The sequence below is a fragment of the Haliotis asinina genome, chromosome 13 (genome assembly GCF_037392515.1).
Source record: "Haliotis asinina isolate JCU_RB_2024 chromosome 13, JCU_Hal_asi_v2, whole genome shotgun sequence".
Classification (NCBI taxonomy): Eukaryota; Metazoa; Mollusca; class Gastropoda; order Lepetellida; family Haliotidae; genus Haliotis; species Haliotis asinina.
The window spans coordinates 44,027,250-44,049,187 of NC_090292.1; the positions used below are offsets into that span (position 1 = coordinate 44,027,250).

The window sequence follows — 21,938 nt, forward strand, 5'->3', positions numbered from 1 at the left end:
CTCCTTCTCATCGCCAAATCCTCCGAAGTCTGTTAAAGCAGGTTATTGTAGTCTTTCAGTTGACGTGTACATCCCAAATCCTTTGAGATGTTTTAGATGTCAAAGGTATGGGCACGGTGTTAACACTTGTACCAAGCCCATTACATGCGCCCACTGTAGTGAGAATACTCATGTCACAGAAGACTGTAACAGTGACCATAAAAAGTGTACAAATTGTTCGGGAAATCATTCGTCTTTCGCCAAAGAGTGTCCAGTCTGGAAAAAACAAATGGAGATCAATAAAATTAAATTCACCCAGAACGTCAGCTTTTCTGACGCAAAGAAACTTGTGGAATCTGCAGCACATACTGAATCATTTGCATCAGTTGTAAGAACTCCTGAATATACCTCAAAAGTAACTACCTCGTCGATACATTGCCAGACAGATTTGACGTGGGTTAAAACAAATAATGCTCAGTTCGTTGCACCCGAACAGTCTACTCAAACCTTGACATCTTCTGTCAACGCTCAGGTGGTATCTAAAGCCGGGTCACAGTCCTGTAGTCAGACTTCATCTGTATCTGGAGAACAATCTTTGTCTCAGCCAACTCACAAATCACGATCAAAAACAAGCTCGAAGAATATTGTTCAAAGTAAAACTGACTCAAGAACAGAATCTTCAAAAAAGAGTGGCAGACCCCAGAAGGGTTCAGAAAATCCTGTAAAATTATTTAATAAATACGGATCGCTTGAGGCCATGGAAGTGTCAGAAAACTTCCATCCCAGGGCACATAGCCTGTCGCCCTCCAAAAAGGTGCGGGGTAGATCCCCAATAAATCCCCCCAAAAGATAGTTTCTTCTTATAACATCATACAGTGGAACTGCAGAGGGCTGAAAAATAATTGCAATGATTTACAGCTATTGATCCAGGACTTTATTCCATCAGCAGTCTGTCTGCAGGAGACATATTTAAAGCAGACGGATACTTTTGACCTACGCCATTTCAATGCTTACCATTCTTTTTCACCCCCGGGCGAGAGGGCCACTGGAGGAGCTTCTATCCTTATAAACCAGAATATTATTCAGAGCCCTATTATTCTTAATACTGGTCTCCAAGCTGTTGCCGTGAGACTTACTTTACACGTTGCACTCACACTATGCTCTTTATATATCTCACCGTCTTCAACACTTCAGAAGACCGAACTTCAAAATTTGTATAACCAACTCCCGAAACCCTGTGTTATTATGGGAGACGTAAATGGCCACAACCCACTCTGGGGTGGTACAACTACAAATGCTAAAGGTAAAATACTAGAGGAGTTCTGTTCCGAAAATGATTTATGTATTTTCAATGATGGGTCGAACACATATCTACATCCTGGCACAGGAACATATTCTGCCCTTGATTTATCAGTTTGTGATTCAAGCCTTCTAAATGAATTTGAATGGTCAGTTCATGATGACCTCTGTGGGAGTGACCATTTCCCAACATTACTAAAACCTGTGAATCCATCTGATGTTCCTCCATCATCAAGATGGAACTTCAAAAAGGCTAACTGGCATTTATATGAAACTCTGTGTGTTGACAGGCTTAAACCTGAACTTTTTGATAATGTTCCTGATGCTATTCAACATTTTTGTGATGAAATGAATGTTATTGCTCATGAGTGTATACCAAAGTCCTCTGCAGTTCCACATATTCGTAAACCATGGTTCAATGATCAATGTAAACAAGCTAGAAAGGAACGGAAAAAGGCAGAACACTATTTCCGTCGACACCCCATGGTGCATAATTTGAATAAATTTAAGATTGTAAATGCTAAAGCACGGCGTACTTTTAAACAAAGCAAACGCCAATCTTGGCAACGATATGTATCAAACATTAATTCACGTACACCAATATCTAAAGTCTGGAATATGATCCAAAAAATCAAAGGTAAGGGCTCCAAATCTAGTATTCACCACCTTAAAGATGGAAACCAGTTATTAACTAATGAAACCGATATTGCTAATAAACTTGGTGAAACTTTGGCAAAACATTCTTCCTCGTCAAATTATGAACCTAAGTTCCAAACACATCAAAAACAGCAAGAAAAGAAAACTATTAACTTTAATTCAGATAATGGGGAAGACTATAATGAAACTTTTTCGTTACATGAGCTTCATACTGCTCTTGATCAGGCTCATGATACTGCTTCAGGAACTGATAACATACATTATCAACTCCTGAAGCACTTGCCAGATACATGCTTAGAGACGCTGTTACATATTTTTGATAATATTTGGACATCTGGACAATTTCCTTCGTCATGGCGTGATGCTATCGTTGTTCCCCTTCCTAAACCTGGACGTGATCATACGGATCCTTCCAATTATAGGCCAATTTCACTTACTAGCTGTGTTTGCAAGACCATGGAACGCATCATAAATAATCGACTTGTTTGGTACTTGGAAACAAATAACCTAATAACAGATATTCAGTGTGGTTTCCGTAAAAACAGAAGTACAGTCGATCACTTAGTGCGTTTAGAATCTTTTGTTAAGAATGCCATAATTAATAAACAACATGCAGTGTCGATCTTTTTTGATCTAGAAAAAGCATATGACACCACTTGGAAACATGGGATTTTAAAAGATTTACATGACTTCGGATTGCGAGGCCGATTGCCTCAATTTATAGCCAACTTTTTAAATGATAGACAATTTCAAGTCCGTGTGGGTTCTACCCTGTCTGATCATTACAGTCAGGATCAGGGTGTACCACAAGGCAGTATTTTGTCTGTTACACATTTTAGCATCAAGATAAACAGTTTATCAAAGGTTTTAAACGATTCAATTGATGGATCACTTTTTGTGGATGATTTTAACATTTCATGTCGAGGTAAAAACATGCATACTATTGAACGGCAAATGCAGTTGTGTCTGAACAAGATAAATAAATGGTGTTTGGAAAACGGCTTTAAATTTTCTAAGTCAAAAACTAACTGTATACATTTCTGCCGTAAATACAAACCACATAAGGACCCTGAACTGTATCTAAACGGCACACCTATTAAAGTTGTTAAAGAGGCCAAGTTTCTGGGTCTTATATTTGACTCCCACTTGACGTTCTTGCCACATATTAAATCCCTTAAAGTTAAATGTTTGAAGGCACTCGACTTGTTAAAAGTTGTTTCAAATTCAGAATGGGGAGGCGATCAAACCACCCTACTTCACTTATACAGATCGCTCATTCGCTCCAAACTTGACTATGGTTCCATTGTATATGGTGGAGCCTGTAAAAGCAGTCTCAAAATGTTAGATTCTATCCATCATCAAGGTCTAAGATTATGTCTTGGATCTTTTCGAACTTCTCCCGTTGACAGTCTCTATGTCGAGGCAGATGAGCCATCTCTCACTCAGCGACGTATAAAATTATCTTTACAATATGCTACAAAACTATACTCTAACAAATCTAACCCGGCATATAACTGTGTTTTCAATCCTCTCTACGAGGATTTATACAACAAAAAGTGTTCTCTTGTTCCACCTCTCGGACACAGAATCAAACCCTTTCTTTCTTCGGCCGGCATTGAGCTGGAAAACATAGCTCCTTCCCGTCTTCTTTCTTCTCCTCCTTGGCAATTGGTTAGGCCACAAGTTGACCTAACATTAAGTACATTTAAAAAATCAGAAACTAATGAACTACAATACAAACAAGAATATAATCAGTTGAAACATAAATATTGCGGTTATAAATCCTTATTTACAGATGGGTCTAAGGGCGGTGGCGCAGTGGCTTGTGCTACTGTCATTGGATCCAGAACAATATCTTCTAGATTACCAGACAATAGTTCTATTTTTACAGCTGAAGCTAACGCCATATTAATGCTCTTAAATACATACAAAGACACCCTAAACATAGACAGTACATAATCTATTCAGACTCTCTTTCTTGCCTTCAGGCTATTAAAAACCTAGCATGTAAACATCCACTTTTAATAGAAATTATTGAATTGCATAATGATCTTGCAACTGGCCAATACGACATCGTCTTCTGTTGGTTACCCAGCCATGTTGGAATCTCTGGTAACACATTGGCTGACCTTGCTGCTAAAGCAGCGCTCAACAAATCTGTATCACCACTTCTTATTCCTTACAGTGATTATAAAGCCACCATTAGATCTTACATTCGTGATCTCATACAGAAGAAGTGGGACACCCAAGTAGGTATCAATAAATTACATGCAATAAAACCATTTGTTGGTTACACCTACTTGGGATGTCGGTCCAGATTTGAAGAGGTCATTATACCACGATGTCGTATTGGCCACACTAGGTATACCCATGAATATCTATTGAAAGGTGAGGATCCTCCGTTCTGCATCCCTTGTGATGAAATAATCACGGTCAAGCATGTTTTGCTTGACTGTGTTGAATATTCCATCACAAGGGACAATTATTTTAAATCAAGAACTATGAAGGACCTTTTTAGTAATGTAAGTTCTCATTTAATTATTGCATTTTTAAAAGAATTGAATTTATTGACTGACATGTAAATAAATAAGTATTTTATGATTGGAAGTTGAATTAGCAACTGAGATTGTTAGTGGCTGTATCCTCGAAGGGGGTTGAAGTACCGTAAAATTATTGTCCTCCTGAGAGGGTACGTTAGTCCCAAAACGATTTAAGTCAGATTCAATCTTTCACTTTTTTAATCGTAGAATATGTGTCATTTTAATTTGTGGCTAATCTAGCATACAGTCGCCAACAGCTGAGGGGATGGTGTAAATCCAGCCAGGGACCATGCAGGTAGCAGAGGTACTGTAAGTCCCCATGGTCCCTGGTATGGTGATCTACCCTCTGTTGTTGGCGATCTATGGCCTGTTTTTATATTGTATTGTCCAAATAATGATACTGTTATATTTTTATAAGTTTCCACACTAGTTTTAATATTAACTGTGATAGTCTAGTGGTTTTACTGTCCTTCGTAGACAGGGTGTTCATAATATGCATATATATTCTTTTTTGTCATGTATGTTCTCGTCACGATATGGCTGCAATATTGCCGATGTGACGTTAAATATTAACTCACTCACTCACTTTCACAGCCTTCAGTTCATGACTGCGTTGCCCACATGAGAAACCATCAGCTCGTCGCGCTAATAGTCCAGGCTGAATTTCTAACAGGACAATGTATGAAGTCTCCACATTATCCTCTACTCCTTTACGTCCTTGCATGAAACATTCACTTGTATATTATCCTCTTTCAATTAGTCCTAAGTCGTTTTGGTGAAACGGTAATCCCTTCAAACGGACTTGAATCATTTCGCAATGGCAATTGCAGCTGCTTTTAGTGCTCCACAGGCACGAAAATTGAAGTTTTGGAAAACTTTTCTCTGGTTAAGCGGATTTTAAACTCCCTATTTCCCGGGTCAAGGCATACCGAATGCTTGCTATGTAGAAACTGTGTTCCAGTTCTAGAAGAAAGCCCTTCACACGGTGCTGCCTAGCTCTTCCGAATACTAACCGAAAGGACCCAAAATTGATATGTAGGTAGACAACATTTCATTCATTGTCGGGAAAGTGAGATGAGTTGAGCTGACTTTACGTCACATTAATCCAACCTTATAGTGACGAGGTCAAGTTTGCTTTAATACCATTCTAAGACCATGGTCCAAAAAGTTCGGTTTTTAAAACATATGTTTTCATTTCACTATCACTTGTGTATAACCAATTGTTGGCTCCAGGTCATGAAGTTTATTTTTTTCCTACCTGGATGTCACATCTTTTTCACATAAAGTATATTTGTATGAGTATATTTTTTTTGATAGTGAGGTTGCCAGGAGCTGCTTTAAATCTCGGAATATCATTCTGTAGAGTTGACCCCTGAGGACTAAATACACTAAATAAGTGTACAGACTTATATGTACAGACCCCTGAGGACTAAATAAGTGCCCCACATCTTCATAAGTATTTATTTTATTCATGTTTTTCCATCTTTGTGTTACATTTCCAATAACAACAGTTGTATGTTATCCAAATGAAAGCAGTGTAAGTGTAGAGTAAATAGTGTCGATTTAAATATATCATGTGTACATTGCCTCATATCTAGTACATATACATATACAATCAGTCGGTTGTATCATTTCTAAAATAAGTCAATGTACACAGGAAAAGGAAAACATGCATAGTTTAAATTAGAAAACGCAATGAATTTGCAATTTCATGATATTTCGATCATTCTTTTTGAAACCATATAGAATTAGGTTTCACCGTGTTGTTGTTACATTTATACAGCATGTATTAAGAGGGCTATTTGAATCCAAATGATATATATATATTCTTCATTTCAGTGAATTTCCATATATACTTTAAACCATTCAGTACATTTTGTCCCAATATCCATTGCATATTGACAATTACTAAGCACGTGTGTTGTAGGTTCAACTGGATCATTACACAATGAAAATACTGGTGACATATAAATATAAATTAAGTCTTAAGTCACTGCTTTGTGTACATCATTTTGCCATCAAACTATAATTTATCAATTACCAATTTCATTAATGTGTTTGGTAAGATAAAACTCCCATTTACTATAGCTCTTAAGGTTTTTTTTTTTTTTTTGTTTTTGTTTCTTAAATTTGGAAATCTGCAAAATATCATAATATAATCTACTACTTGAAGTATTCTTGACTTTAGAAATATGATAACATGATTTTCTTTATTACAGATCTCATGTATTTGAACAAAGCTGATTCTTAGTAAATATTGACATGTAAAAAAACATGTATCTGCACTAAAAGAATACTTTTGAATAATTCCTTGGGAATTAAACCAAATTCCTGTGTCGTTGAAAAAAGTCATTAATGTATGTTATGCCTTTTGTCATGTCAGTGTAGAAAATATACTGACTTATTATCAATTGATATATTATTGTTCCAAATTGACTGACAGGTCCATAAGTCTGTAACAGACGGTTCAATATTATCACAGTATTGTCTTTTAAATATTGATTTTATTTGAGTCATGTTTTCAATACACACATGAGAAACAAGTGTTCAATATATTCGGTTCTCGGTTTGTGACTGGTACAAACATCACATCGACAGTACTTCAGGCATATGGTCAGGACTGAAACATTTAATTTACAAATAATAACAGTAAACGTTCTGGTAGTTAGGTCGACACTTGTAATCGAATCCCAGCTGCGTATACCAGTGTTCATGCTGTTGCTCACTGGAACGTCTGGACCGGACTCGATTATGTACAGACAACAAGGATGTAGCTGGGATATTGTTGCGTCCAGTGCAGTTTAAGAGTCGCGGATGGACAGTGTAACAACAAGATTATCAAACATATTTAAAGCTAGTTTGTCAGCGTGTAAAACAAATAAACAATAAATTGACGAACAGACTATAAAAGCTTATAGTCTGACTAACCAAAGATAGGCCACTATCCAAGGGACCCTGCTTACTTACGATCATAAGGCACACAATATGTGTCAGTATATACATGTACGCTAATTCAAGCAAGATTATATCCTGTGCTGGAAACTTTTCTTTCAGATAACGAGCAGGCTACGCTAGGAACTATTTCCATATATTCCGACAATATCTGTAGAGTTATAAGTCATAATTGTGAATACTTCAAATGACCTTGTGTCAAGTGGTAGTATTGTCACAACACATTTGTACTGCACTTTATCTGTGCGTGATATCATGCTCGAAGCAGAGTATTACCCCGTCGATGGCACTTAACACCTTATTTCCTATCGATGTGTTCGTGTCAATACATTCAGCTCGCTGGGGATCATGCAACCAAGACTGCTGAGGTATAAAGAGTTGATACACAAGTCCGTCCTGTTGGGTACCCATGAACTGATGGAAAAACAGGGATATGTTTCGAACAACGCACATCACCCATGAAACTGACGAACGATGGATACAAAGGGGGTAGGAATGGCCAGCAAGCAAAGTTATGTCTTCCTAAGAGCGACCATAATGGTTTCCTGCAGGATCTGGTGACCAGTCTATCGTTGTACAAAATAACTGTCAAGTGAGGTATAAATTGTATCGAGTTAATCCATCCAGTCTATCTGCATTTCTGGGCACATCAAGTGCCTTTCACTTCAGGAATATGTCATGTCGAAAATATGATCATTAATCCAGTTGGAATAAAACGGGTTCAGAGGCTACAACACGATGAAGACAATATCATTCTGCCTCTGACGGCCTCAAAGGACGGACGCAGACACGTCACGGTGTATTTCCTGTTCCGACACGTTAGATGTTTGATTACAAATTGCACCGCTGTTTATATCTCCTTAGGATGTTGTGTAGCGTTTTGGCCCTGTTCTTAAATTTTCATGTTTCACGTTTTAACTCGATTTAGCTCGATACAGCCTTGTGACACCTCATGGGTCTCTGTTGTTCGGGTGAGTTTCATTTCAGACTGCGATACTATTTTTTTTTCTTAGAATGTCCATTAGCCCGTTTGATTTGCTCTAGTTTTTGTTTGATTAGTTTGTTCCCTGTTTTATAAGCGTGGTGCGACGCGTCGTTCCCTGCTCCGTCGACCATTAACACGTCTGCACCGTTTCTTAGGAGATCTTCAAACACAAACACATTGTCACAAATAACTGATGTCATGAGAGGTGTCAAACCATCCTTGTCTCTGCTGTTGATATTACTAGAGTTTATAATGTACTTTGTCATATGACGCTGCCCATGTCTGGTAGCCAGATGTAGAAGAGTCTGCCCATCCTTGTCCATCAGAGTCGGATTGGCTTTATGAGACACCAGGAATTTGTACACTTCAAGGTGACTTCCAGAAACTGCCCTCATCAGTGGCGTCTGATTATTTCGGCCTCTAACGTCAATGTCAAAGTCACCACTCACCTCATTTACGATTGTTACAGTACCACCCAGTCTGAGCGTTTGCTGAACAACAGCCTCTTTCTGACCTTGAACGTACCCTTCAAAGTATGTCACAAGATGTTCTACAATAGCTTTGTTCCCTCCTTCACACGCCAGATGTAGGACACTGTCTTTGTGGTCATCAGTCAAAGTGAGGTCAGCGTTCTGACTCACAAGCAAATCGAACACATCTTTCTTTCCAGCCAAAGCTGCAGCCATGATTGGTGTCCGACCATGTCTTCCAGATGCATTGACGTCAAATTTCCGTATCAGATAATTCACAATGGAACAGTCACCACCCTCACAAGCAAGGTGTAAGATAGTGTCTCTGCTGTCATCAACCCGTTCGATATCAGCTTTCCTCGACAACAGTAGTTCAAACAGGTTGGGTCGGGCATGCAATGCTGTGACCATTATTGCTGTTCTTCCTTTGTTTCCCAGACAGTTGATATCGGTTTTGGCCAACAGAGTGTTCACAATGGATTTATTCCCGCCCACACATGCTAAATGTAACACGGAATTGTTGGAGTTATCCCGAAGTCGTACGTCGGCCCCCTTTGATACAAGCAGTTCAAACACACTGTGTACACCATTCGCAGCTGCAAACATCACTGGCGTCCATCCGTTGTTTCCACGGCCGTTGATGTCAAACATCTGCAATAGATGTTTCACAATGGAGACATTTCCTCCATGACATGCAAGATGAAGAAGATTATTTCCCTTGTCATCCGACTGGCGATTCGCCTTCTGTGGATCCAGGAGGTGTTCAAAGGCTTTCTTATGTCCATTTACAGCTGCCTTCATGGCTGGGCTCCAGCCGTGTTTTCCCTGAATGTTGACGTCAAGTTTTGTTTTCATATGCACCAACATGGTCACGTCATGAACAGTGCACGCCGCATGAAGGAGACTGTTGTTATCTTCATCTGTCAGTGTAAGGTCAGCTTTCTTGGACACGAGAATGTCAAACACACCCATTCTCCCAGACAACACAGCACACATTATTGGAGTTTGTCCATTTTTGCCGCGGTCATTTATATTTACGTCGGGGAGCAGGTTTTCGACAGTGGTCTTACCATCACGCTGACATGCGAGATGGAGCAGGGTATTGTTGTTGCTATCCCTTAAACCGAAATCGATTTTCTTGGTTTTTACATTATCACTTTTCTTCTTGGGATGTATAAAACAGTCCGACACACCCTCAAATCCAAATACTACTGCACACATCACTGGTGTCAAGCCTGTTCTTGTTTGACTATTAAGAAACTGCTTGGCGTAGGAATCAAGATTACGTCTGACGAAATGTTTTACATGTCTTGCTGTGGGTGCATGGCCATATAGACACGCCAAATGCAGGATGTTGTAGCCATTGTCATCACACAGCGTGACGTCAGCTTTTTTATCAACGAGAATGTCAAAATATTTCATCTGTTCAAAGACAACTGCATACATTAATGGTGTCCAGCCATTCAAACCACTTCTCTTGATATCACACTGACTTACAAGTTGTTCCAATGCATATGTGTTCCCAGTGACAAAAGCGTGACACAGAAGGTGATGCTTGGCATCATCAGACACTTCATCAAGATGTTTGATCATTTGAGAAAATTCGTCGGCTATAGACGGGTGTTTCCATATGGGATGCCAGATGTATTCAGTTAAAGCACCACTGGTGACAGAAGCAACCATTCTGTCAACAAGTATTCTCCTGTTGTCCTTTGAGAACGGAATAGAGAGCTTGTGTTTATAAGTAGGGACAGACTCAGGTTGCTGCTCCTGGATGTGGTCAAGGAGAAATGTAATACTGAAGTGTTCGAGAGTAAACTTTGGTTCAATATTAAATAAAACAGAAACACACACATCATAAATCAAAGAATGAGAAAATGTTGCCATTTCGCCGTCTGTCAGAAATGTACCATAGAAGCTCCGGACAGCCTTAGCGACACCTTGTCTGGTGAATGTCCTCACAAGAGCTGTGACTGCTTGAAGGTGAGCTTCCAGGTCTGATTTATCTCTATCAGTCTGAAGGTGACTATCTGGACTGACACCTACAAACTTCAGCGGACTGCCAGGCCTGACAGTTTCAGGATTCGGTTGACTGGCGGGACTGAGAGTTTCAGGTTTGACCTGATGGTCTGATCTGACACCTTCAGACGCTAGCATAGTGTCTGCACTCACAGCGTCTGGTTTCACTTGGCTGTCTGACCAGGCCACTTCCACTGGCTCTACCTGACTGTCTGGCATTGCAGTTTCAGACTTCAGTCGGGTGCCTGGGCTAACACCTTCAGGCTCCACTTCACTGTGAGGACTGGTAGTTTCAGACGTCAGTTGACCGCCTGGTCTGACACCTTCAGACTTTTTTAGCTCGTCTGGACTGACACCTGTAGACTCTAGTATGGTGTCTGTACTGACACCTTCAGTCTTCGGTTCACTATTTGACCTGTCCCCTTCAGGCTTCATTTGACTGTTTGAAGTGGCACATTCATACTTCACTTTGCTATCTGGAAAGACACTTCCAAGCATCTCTTGAGTGTCGGGACTAGCAACTTCGGATTTAATTTGACTGCTTGGAGTTAGACCTTCAGACTTATGTTGGTTGTCTGTTTTTTCATCTTTAGGCGTCATTTGACTGCCTTGAATGACTCCTTCAGTCTCCAGTTGACTAATACTTAGCTGACCTTCACATAACGTCATCAATGCGAGAGCAGCTGATTTATGATCCAGTGAACTAATAATCGTACGAAGCTGGTTTGTTATGTAGAACAAAGGTTTTTCGAAAAAATGTTCTCGATACACTTGAAAGTCCGCACAACACGAAAACAGTTTACATGCCAGGGGAAACCCTACAATTGTGTTTTCATGGGCAGTAATTTTGTTCTCATCTAAACTCGTATGGGGACTTTTGTATTTCTGCCGCAATTCTTTCTTCTCCTCCTGTGTGTAATGTATTTGGACACTCGATGATTCACTGAAAATACTTTGCCGTCCTAGCTTCGACAATGCATACTCAAGGTTATTGCTTTCTGCAGTGAATATAACACAGACGTGAGGCTGAGCGAGCTCTCTCGTATCTTCTCTTGGTTCTTGCTGCAGACACTGGTACCGTCTTTCAGACCTGGACTCTGACTGTCCTAGGTACACATGCAGGTCGTACAAGAAATGTTTAATTCCGTACAGATCCTTATGTGATCTGATTGTCTTAAATATGTCATCAAATATGACACAGACGTCTTTGCCGGTATGGAGATAATCAGTCAAACGTACTTTATTGTGATCCTCAGTCAGTACCAGCTCATACCCCTGCTTCCTGTATTCAGCTCCCAGCATCAGGGCCATGGATGTTTTACCCTCTCCCGGACCACCAGTTATTGTCACGTGACCAAACATGTCTAGCTTTTCTTGCGCCTTCTTGAAGCTCTCACTTTCAACAAACACTTTTTCGCTATCCTTTATCTTCTGGCCCAGGGTACCTGTTAAATCAGATAAGCATATTAAACCACTGAAACCCCCGCTTGATATATTTCAACTTACCACATCAACTCATTTGTTGATCACATCCGAGTCACTCATGAACGAATACTGAGTGAGAACGCCATGAATACCACGTACTGAACAGCAAACGAAACGCAAGTTTCGAACAAATGGAAGCTGATGAAAACGTTCGTGTTTATGTTTTCTATTTTACTGTCCTTTTTCTGTCACGTATGTTCTCGTCACGATATGGCTGCAATCTTGCCGATGTGACGTTAAGTATTGACTCACTCACTCATTATGTTTTCTATTTAAACACTTGACTTAAACAGAATTGCAATTTGTTCTTCAGTACATTTACATCTGTTTGAAAATCACTCACGAACTAAATATAATTTATTCACTGTGTCACTGACTGCACAGAGATCACTTGAATTTGAATACAATAAGGTAATATCAAAACAAGGCTTTCCCTGAAGAAAACAGGTTTCGATAAAGATCCTTCTTTACTTACCAGGCGGCAGATTGCTCTCGTCCAGGAGCTCAAAACTGCAAGATGAATCGTCATCTTTCCCTGATGCTGGTCAGAAAATAATATGAATGGATTACATGTTTGTTTGTGCCAAACAATCAGTCTGTGTACTTTTCGTAACGCATTGCAAAGGTGTAGGAACATTTGTTATGGTGCACTATATATGTATATCATATGGAATGACCTCACCTTCCCTTAAGATTTCGTTTCACAACATACAATCATCCTGTACCATATAACATGGCAGTTTCATCCTGCTCTTCATGAGGTCCCAACACATGGCATTATGTTAAAGGTCACATGCAACGTAAAATACAAGTTTGCAGATTCTGGTACATTGAGGTATGCACTTACCGAAACAAATCATACAAAATGCCAATTCAACCTATAAAGTTGAAAAAAACGCGATGAAAAAAAGCCACCGAAATCGGAGTTCAAACGTTTCACTAAATTCCCCCCAGCGCTGGGGAGAAAACTGGTTTCAACAGCTGTGCTGCGCTGCGTCCACAACGCATGCGCAGTGAATAGCTTCTCGGAGCTTGAAACAGTATGCATGCCCAGCGTCTGAGGTCGTGAGCAGTAGTCGAACCTTTTTTGTGTACACAAACAAGTAAATAATCTACTCGTTACGTAAAAGAACTTGTTGATTGTAGTAAGCAGTTTCTGTCACAGAGAAAGCTTAGTGTCTGGTTTATTCACACCTATATGTCTGTCTGCCTGTCTGCTAAAGACAACATGCAATACACAGTTTCAATCACTGACCACGTGCAATTTGAACTTAACACCTATCAGACTATACGACGTAAAGAAAATAAGTTGATTTATGACCCGTGCACCCGAGTCCCGTGTCTGCCACATTATGTAATTAGACACGTGTGATACACACGACATGTTTTTATGTCTGTGGGTTGCAAACAAACTACATTCATTTTTTTCGGATGAGTGGATCTGACGGAAACTGGTGCAAACATTGTCACTTTCAAGTCCTGCTTTGTACTTGGACGGATGACAGATTCCAGTCACGCAATAGTTTACTGTCTCTACTGACATGATTTTTTATTGGATCGAGCGCAAATTCAGAGAACATGTATTTTCCAAACCCAGCATCTCTATATACATTCTTCATGGATAACGACTTCTTTTAGTGTATATGATTTTGTTTGACAACAGTATATGAATCCATACTGAAACGACGAATCAAGTACACAAAAAGAAGTTGTTATCCATAAAGAATGTTATTTTCTTGTGACTGGCTATATTTCTAAAATGTCCATCAAACAGATTATCTTTCTGTACACACAATGAGCACTACAAAAATGACTTGGTTTCCAGAAACCTGGAAACCATCCGTAATGTGGGTAATTGCGGAATCCAGTTGGTTTCCATTCCCTGAAACTCACTAACTGAGTTTCCAACTAGATTCCATTTTGGAAATGTGATTTTGGTATTTCTGTAAATGGAAACCAAACTGAAACTAAGTTCGGGGGTTTCTTGTTGGTTTCCATACCTGGAATTTGCAACTCTCAGATCTCACTAAATGGAAACCAACATAAAAGTAGAAAATGTAGTTTCATGTTGGTTTCCATTGCGCTGTTTTGAACTAAGTAACATAAATTGTTTACCATCCTGACATCCAGTTGGTATCCATTCAGTAAAACTGGGTGACCTAGTTTCCAAATAGAATCCATAATGGATACTCTAAGCTCCGGTGATGGAAACTGACACGAAGCTATGGTCATGTGTTGGTTTCCATTCCTGACTGAAACTTAGCTTTGACGAGGTGTTATAATTCAATGTGAATGTGCCTGGGGAAGGAATAGTAGATAAGAATGAAGATTTTTATGGATATCAACTTCTTTATGAGAGAACACAACGTTTCGGAGTTAATGCTTACTCCTTCATCAGGTGATTGAGAAAGGGATACAGAGATGTATTTATATGTACAGGTAAAACAATAACAAAGTAACAAGTGGAATGAGTTAACGAAAGCTAGTATAAACAAGCACTGATAGGAAGCCGATAGTTAAGATAACAATGATGGAAGCCAATGGTAATGCATTACAATGGTGATACATTACGCATGATAGGATGATGTACATAACACACGATAGGGGGTGAGCATGTTTACATGAGGGTTGGTGATGTACAAACACAAGTATGTACTCGGGTAGATAGGCTATACATGAATTACATAGATAGAATGTACACAGGTAGATGAGATTAATTTATCAATAAGTCCCAGGCACTTGGTAGGTACACTCCTTGGTCGCGGTTGATGGCTGGTTTCTGTCTCCGGATCTCGATGGCCTCTTGCAGTTTCCTTTGGCGCCAGTTGTTGTTGTTGGTAGATGAGAAACCTTCTCCATCACCCATCAGAGTAACCATACCCTACCTTGGCCCCATCAGTCATCAAATATCACGCCTCATCAAGACCAAAGCCAGCATCGATGTCACCTTCTCCAGTGGCAAGACCATCAAGACCTACCTAAAAGCCAACGGTAAAGGACCCAGCTGTGAACACCCTAACCCGAGAGGATGCATCTACCAGATCCCTTGCAACTGTGGCGACCTATACATTGGAGAAACGCTGAGACCAATCAACACCAGAATGAAGGAACATCAGACCTCAGTCAGGAAACTCGACCAGAAATCGGCCATCTCTGAACACATACTCAAGAACCCTGAACACTCAATTCGATGGGAGGACACTAGGATACTATCTACCAACAACAACAACTGGCGCCAAAGGAAACTGCAAGAGGCCATCGAGATCCGGAGACAGAAACCAGCCATCAACCGCGACCAAGGAGTGTACCTACCAAGTGCCTGGGACTTATTGATAAATTAATCTCATCTACCTGTGTACATTCTATCTATGTAATTCATGTATAGCCTATCTACCCGAGTACATACTTATGTTTGTACATCACCAATCCTCATGTAAACATGCTCACCCCCTATCGTGTGTTATGTACATCATCCTATCATGCGTAATGTATCACCATTGGCTTCCACCCTTATCCCCAATCATGTTATGTAAACATATCCAATCAACTGTAATGCATTACCATTGGCTTCCATCATTGTTATCTTAACTATCGGCTTCCTATCAGTGCTTGTTTATACTAGCTTTCGTTAACTCATTCCACTTGTTACTTTGTTATTGTTTTACCTGTACATATAAATACACCTCTGTATCCCTTTCTCAATCACCTGATGAAGGAGTAAGCATTAACTCCGAAACGTTGTGTTCTCTCATAAAGAAGTTGATATCCATAAAAATCTTCATTCTTATGTATTTTCACTTCTAAATGACATTCAAAGACTTGAAGGAATAGTAGATTCGTATCATTGCTTAGATGACAAGACAACAAAAGTAAATTGTTGACGCATCATTCTGTGGATATCACAATAATAAATGTGGCTTCAAACTGATGATACAAGAACAAACTATACACTTTTTACCTTCACATTCTTGTTTATTCGTAATGTAATGAAGCATCATATTCCAACTACCATGCACACAAACTTCACAATAACCGTACTAAACATGCAAATGGTGAAAGGACGAATGGCTATAAATGGCCTTTGCCCAGCTATGTGCGCGAGGCACACTTAGTTCCGTTTCTCTAGATTGTGATGAATGGGACAAGTCCAGGTTTCGGTTGTCTGCTTTGTCAAATTGAGGATCAGACGCTTTATCTGAAAAGTAATAATAAAACAGTGATATCTATATACAAGAATAAAAGATGAGTTGACTCTGCATAGAAACATTGCTCAAACTTTTATTATATATTAATTATAACTTATTGGATCATTGAGTTGTGTACGGGCTTGTATTCCTTTCAGTAAAATATTGTATAAAAATAAATAAAATTAAAGCCACTTTAGCAATAGCAATAGTTCAGATATATATTAATAATTAAAAGGTGAATGATGCAATATATATATAGGCTATAGACTGCCAACTCCTGGGAATGTGAAAGAGTGTAAGCATTTAGGAAGATTAGTATAAGTCATTAAAACAATTGTCAGTTTGGTACTTACATGATGATATTTATGCAGAATATACGTGAATTATACAATAAACTGAGGCAGTGCGTAAAGTTTAGCGTTAAAAGCATTTATAGTTGGCATACTTTGACACTGAGTTCAAATACTTGACAACTAATCAGTGTCAGGTCATTAGTGCGTCGGGGTTCGTGTGTCGGCTTCACTGGGGCAGTCCCCACTTAACAGGCTCCTATTATCAAAATTAGCTAGCTGTAAAAACAATAGAACTTACCTGAGTCAGGTGTTGACAGACAAAACCGGAAGTAATGAACCGGTAATCCATGGGCACGCGAACTCGTGACATTTTATAAAAGCAACAGTTTTAAGTACTGAACTAGTCGTTTTCAGTCTTTGTCTTAAAATCACATCCAAATTGGGTCAGAGAAGGATTTCGTGCCTGCCAATCGAAAAAGGATCAGGTATTTCTTATTACCCACAATGCCCCTACGCCCAGTTGCCGCCATTTTGTCGCTTGATCCCAAGTTGTTTTGAGACGACTATGTTGAAAGCAGTTCTCACCCGGTATGTCCAGTAACGACAAGGAAGTCAACACAGTATTCCTACGTTTGCCCGTGTTATCTGATTCAAGAGAATGGCAATGAGATTTACAATAGAAGCTTTGGAGATTCGGATACGTGAAAAATTGAGAACAGCAGCAGTCGTCGATCGCAGCGGGAGAAAAGGAACATTCCACGATCTGGTCAGGTACAGTGTTATTTTCTTGAAATAAGCAATAGCACATGTTACTCGGAATGTTTAACGTAAATAAGTAACTACTACAATACATATGAAATTTTAGACTTGATGGGCCTCGGTAAACACATGCGTGTCGAATTCTTAGCAAGAGAGATGTATGGCTTCCTTCACTCAGCACTCGGTTAATTCAAGAACTCAATATTACTGTGATTTGGATCAGCTCACACACGATTAAAATGGTTCAATGTGTTAATGAATGAGAAATTATCTTTGCAAGAAAAAAATAAATCACAAATATCTCTAGTATATTATTGCTAATGTGCTTGTTACGACTCAAAATAACTTCAAACGTATTTATAAATACGAATATTTATTTAAGAAATCCTTTTCATATTGCTTTTGATATTTGCACGTTTGAAAACAATGTAGTTGGGGATAGTGTGTCATTTTGCATTTATGGGTTAGGGATTCTCTGACCAGATTTCAAAATTGAAATTTCACAATGTTTTCAAACTAATATTGAAGATTTTTATATTATTGATTTATGAGATAATTTAGATTTGCCATCTGATGTAAGTAGTGTTATGCTTATCATATCAAGATTTAACGAACTCTGAATGAAGAAATGTGGATTGTGTTAGTCCCACAGAAAAGGTTACGAAGAGTATATAAAGAATATATGGGTATACAATGATGGATTGCCAACCCAAAATAGTATATGAATTTGCTGACCTGGATTCTTTTCATCTAGCATATTCTACACTTTGCAAATTGATATTTATTCTTTTTATTCGACACTTTATTGTTATCAAGAGTGCAATATGACAAGTTCCTGACTTTTTTTAATCGATGCATTTCTACGTTTCCAGCATAAAGGAGGGCAGTGTTGGAAAAACTGAAGAAGGCAGCCAGGACCAACTCATTTTGACATACAAAAGGTATGTATGACCTGAACCGTCCAGTACATAATGTAAATACAACATAACCAAATGTAAATCCTAGGAATCAGTAAAAGTGCATGGCGCATGTCATTATTCTTGTAACCTCCAACTGGAAACATGTTTCACTTATAGTTATGCATCATGCACATGTCTCCTTTCAGAAGCTTTTTGATGGGTTTGGATGAACAAGATGGATCACTTATGAAGGTGTGGGGAAAGCAGAGGCCCACGGCTTGTATACAAAGAACGGCAAAAAGTTCAGAGTAAGTAAACGTATTCTAGTCATTTTACATCTTGCAGAGATTAAAAATTTTAAGGAAACCTTTAAAATATCAAGTTAATTTGGATTCTTTCTATGTACATTCAAGGAATTTCAAAATGAACAATGTGCAATTTATCCTTTGAAAAATCCAGCTTAAAAAGTTTTAAATATTATGGAGCACATTATGCTGCAGCGTATGCTTGTGACCCCATATTCATAGCTTGTCTGCCTGAATGACTCCACATTATTGGTTAAGAAAACATGTCTTTTCACAATAACGGATAAATCGTAGTTCTATACTCATAATGTGCATTGTAAGTAACATTCAGAAAATAAATTATGGCTTTCAAAGGCGAATTTCTTCATGTCCCTGCGCTCTATCATATATCAATACGCTGTTCTGCGATTGAAACTTTTGATGTCAAATGCTCAGTTTATACTTTTTGATCTCTTTGCTTATCGGACATGGGGTTCAGTGTATTTCACCTCAAGCAATGTTTGACAGTTTTCTTTTCTCTAGCCATGGATATCGTAGACGAATGCTTGTTTGTACTGATAGTTTGTTTTCTAAATTTCAGAAGCTGGAAAGCAGGAAGGCTGTGAAACGATTGACTGACCGGAGGAGAAGAAGCACACAGTTCTTCCTCTCTTGGGGAAAGAGCTAACATTTTTCAAACTAGGAAGCCAAGTGATATGGGCTGGTCTACAGTGTGTTTAAGAAAAATATTCTGTACTCACTGCTAATCATTCCCTTGCTTTTGTTTCATTTACTAACTTGAATATTCCGGATATTATTTGTTTACAAACATATTGTTGAATATAAATAAACTTTTAATGAATTTTTGTTTTATTCTGTTGTTTGTCATCCTGAAGCCTTTTACCATTATGCAATTGTATAAAATACCTGATTTGCTACATGTGAGACATGAAACAACATCTTTTCCGGAGGACCGGGTAAAGGGCTGACACGAGCAAGTTTCAGTTCATGGAAACTAGGTATTAAACTAGGTTGGAAACTACAACACGGAAACCGGGTTGAAACCTACAGTGAACTCATACATGGAAACCAGGTTGAAACCTGCAAGAAACTCATACATGGAAACCAGGTTGAAACCTGCAATAAACTCATACATGGAAACCAGGTTGAAACCTGCAAGAAACTCATACATGGAAACCAGGTTGAAACCTACAGTAAACTCATACATGGAAACCAGGTTGAAACCTGCAATAAACTCATACATGGAAACCAGGTTGAAACCTACAAAAAACTCATACATGGAAACCAGGTTGAAACCTACAATAAACTCGTACATGGAAACCAACTGGATCCCGCTTGGAGGAGTGGGTAATGAAACGAACTGGAAACCATCCTGAAATGGTGCAGTTTCAGTTGCATGGAAACCACAATGAAACTATAGGAAACTCCCTGGAAACCAACTGGAAATGTTGGTTTCCATGACGTTTCTTCTAGGTTTCAGTGTTCCGGAAACCAGCTTATTTTTGCTGTGGAGCTCTCAGCATATCAGCAAATGAAACAGCCAATCGGAAGCCGTCGTTACACTTGAGTGCATATTCACCCGCTATGACTGGGTTCGGTCTCCCGAGCGCTTCGTTTCGGGGGAAGTAAGCTCAAGTACAAAATATTGCACTTTTGAATCGCGATTGTAAATAATTTTGTTTATTTGTTTTTTTTAAAAGCATCAATGTATATTATATGTCATGAAGAAGTGATAAATGTGTTTTAATTATGTTTGATTTTTTGGTTGCATGTGACCTTTAATCAAATCAGTTATGTACAATCAACGCTGGGTGATTTAATCCGTATATATGCATCCAATTGTTACATGATTTATAGATATAGATTTTACATGTATATCTCTGTATTCTTTTGGTAGATGTTGCAGTCAGATAGAAGGTTTTGTCTAAACTGCTCCAGTTACCTTAAAGCATTATCCCAGGTAAATGAATAAAAAGAATATATTCCAGAGTTGTCTGATAAGTGTGAAGCGCATGATTATGTCCCAAATAAGAGCTTATCAGAATTATCTAATATGAATTTTACACATCGAATCAGTGTGTGTGTCTGTAACACCGGCAAACAGTGATGTAAAACTGACAGAACAGTGCCATGTTTATAAAGGATGTGTATGTGTCTGTAACACCGACAAAAGTTATATAATACTGACAGAACAGTGTTATGTTTATAAAGTATATATATGCCCCTGTAAAACTGGCAAACAACATTACTTACAATCCATGACATTATGAATCATCCACCGTGTTTACCATGATATAATGTGAAGTTTACTGACAATCAATTAACCTTTACTGCTATTGTGTACACCTTATTCAACAATGCTTGTTTTGATATTACATACTCACCGTCAATGTCTGCTTCTCCTTGTTCAGCCATTTCGAGCTCTGAAACATGGCGCATTATCATGGTTAAACTTATCCTACATAACTCAGCTTGTTACGTCTATTTAAAAGCATCATCATGAGAGAGTGAAACACTGTACCCGACTCTTGGCATATCATTCTTGCTCATGTTTCGTCACTGTGAGTGAGTGAGTTAATATTCAACGTCTCGTCGGCAATATATCAGGAATATCATGACAACAGATACAATAAACACGAAAACATTTGGAAGATTAAAGCACAGGTATGAACATATAACTAGTCGGTTCTTTCCTTTTCATCCAACAGTACACGTCTCCCAATTCATACACAATGACACATAGTTCATACTCACTGTCGGTATCGGCTTCCCCTTGCTTCAATGGCTCTGAAATGATGGTTTCATTCAACACATAATACTTACACTAAACAATCATATTCGTCAATACCTGGAGCACTTCAGCTCGGAGTACACCGTTTATGGAGCTACGGTTCATCACCTTTGTTTATTTATTTAATCCTATGCAGCAATCTATAATGTATCAATAAAACTATCAATGGAAAACTTTCTGCAAAACGTTGAAAACATTACAGTAGGTGGCAGTCATAATTTTGGAATATTGTATCTTCCTGGAACCGTAGATTGTGCTATTTCTTGTAAGAATGGCTCTGCCTGAATGGACCATTGCTTGCCAACAGATGAAGTGCAT

At 38.8% G+C, this 21,938-nt stretch overlaps 1 protein-coding gene across 2 annotated transcripts in view; it reads right to left on the reverse strand.

The window, feature by feature from the left end:
• Positions 1-6,965: 6,965 nt before the first annotated feature.
• The window catches only part of LOC137260079 (uncharacterized), a 32,257-nt gene continuing 17,284 nt past the window's right edge, over positions 6,966-21,938 (reverse strand). For both annotated transcript variants that reach the window (XM_067797771.1, XM_067797770.1), the window contains exons 8-11: positions 21,584-21,616; positions 21,214-21,252; positions 12,862-12,927; positions 6,966-12,346 (exon numbers count right to left, since the gene is read on the reverse strand). In XM_067797771.1, coding sequence (XP_067653872.1) covers positions 8,424-12,346; positions 12,862-12,927; positions 21,214-21,252; positions 21,584-21,616 — 4,061 coding nt within the window. In that variant the 3' untranslated portion in view covers positions 6,966-8,423. The remainder of the gene's footprint in view (positions 12,347-12,861; positions 12,928-21,213; positions 21,253-21,583; positions 21,617-21,938) is intronic.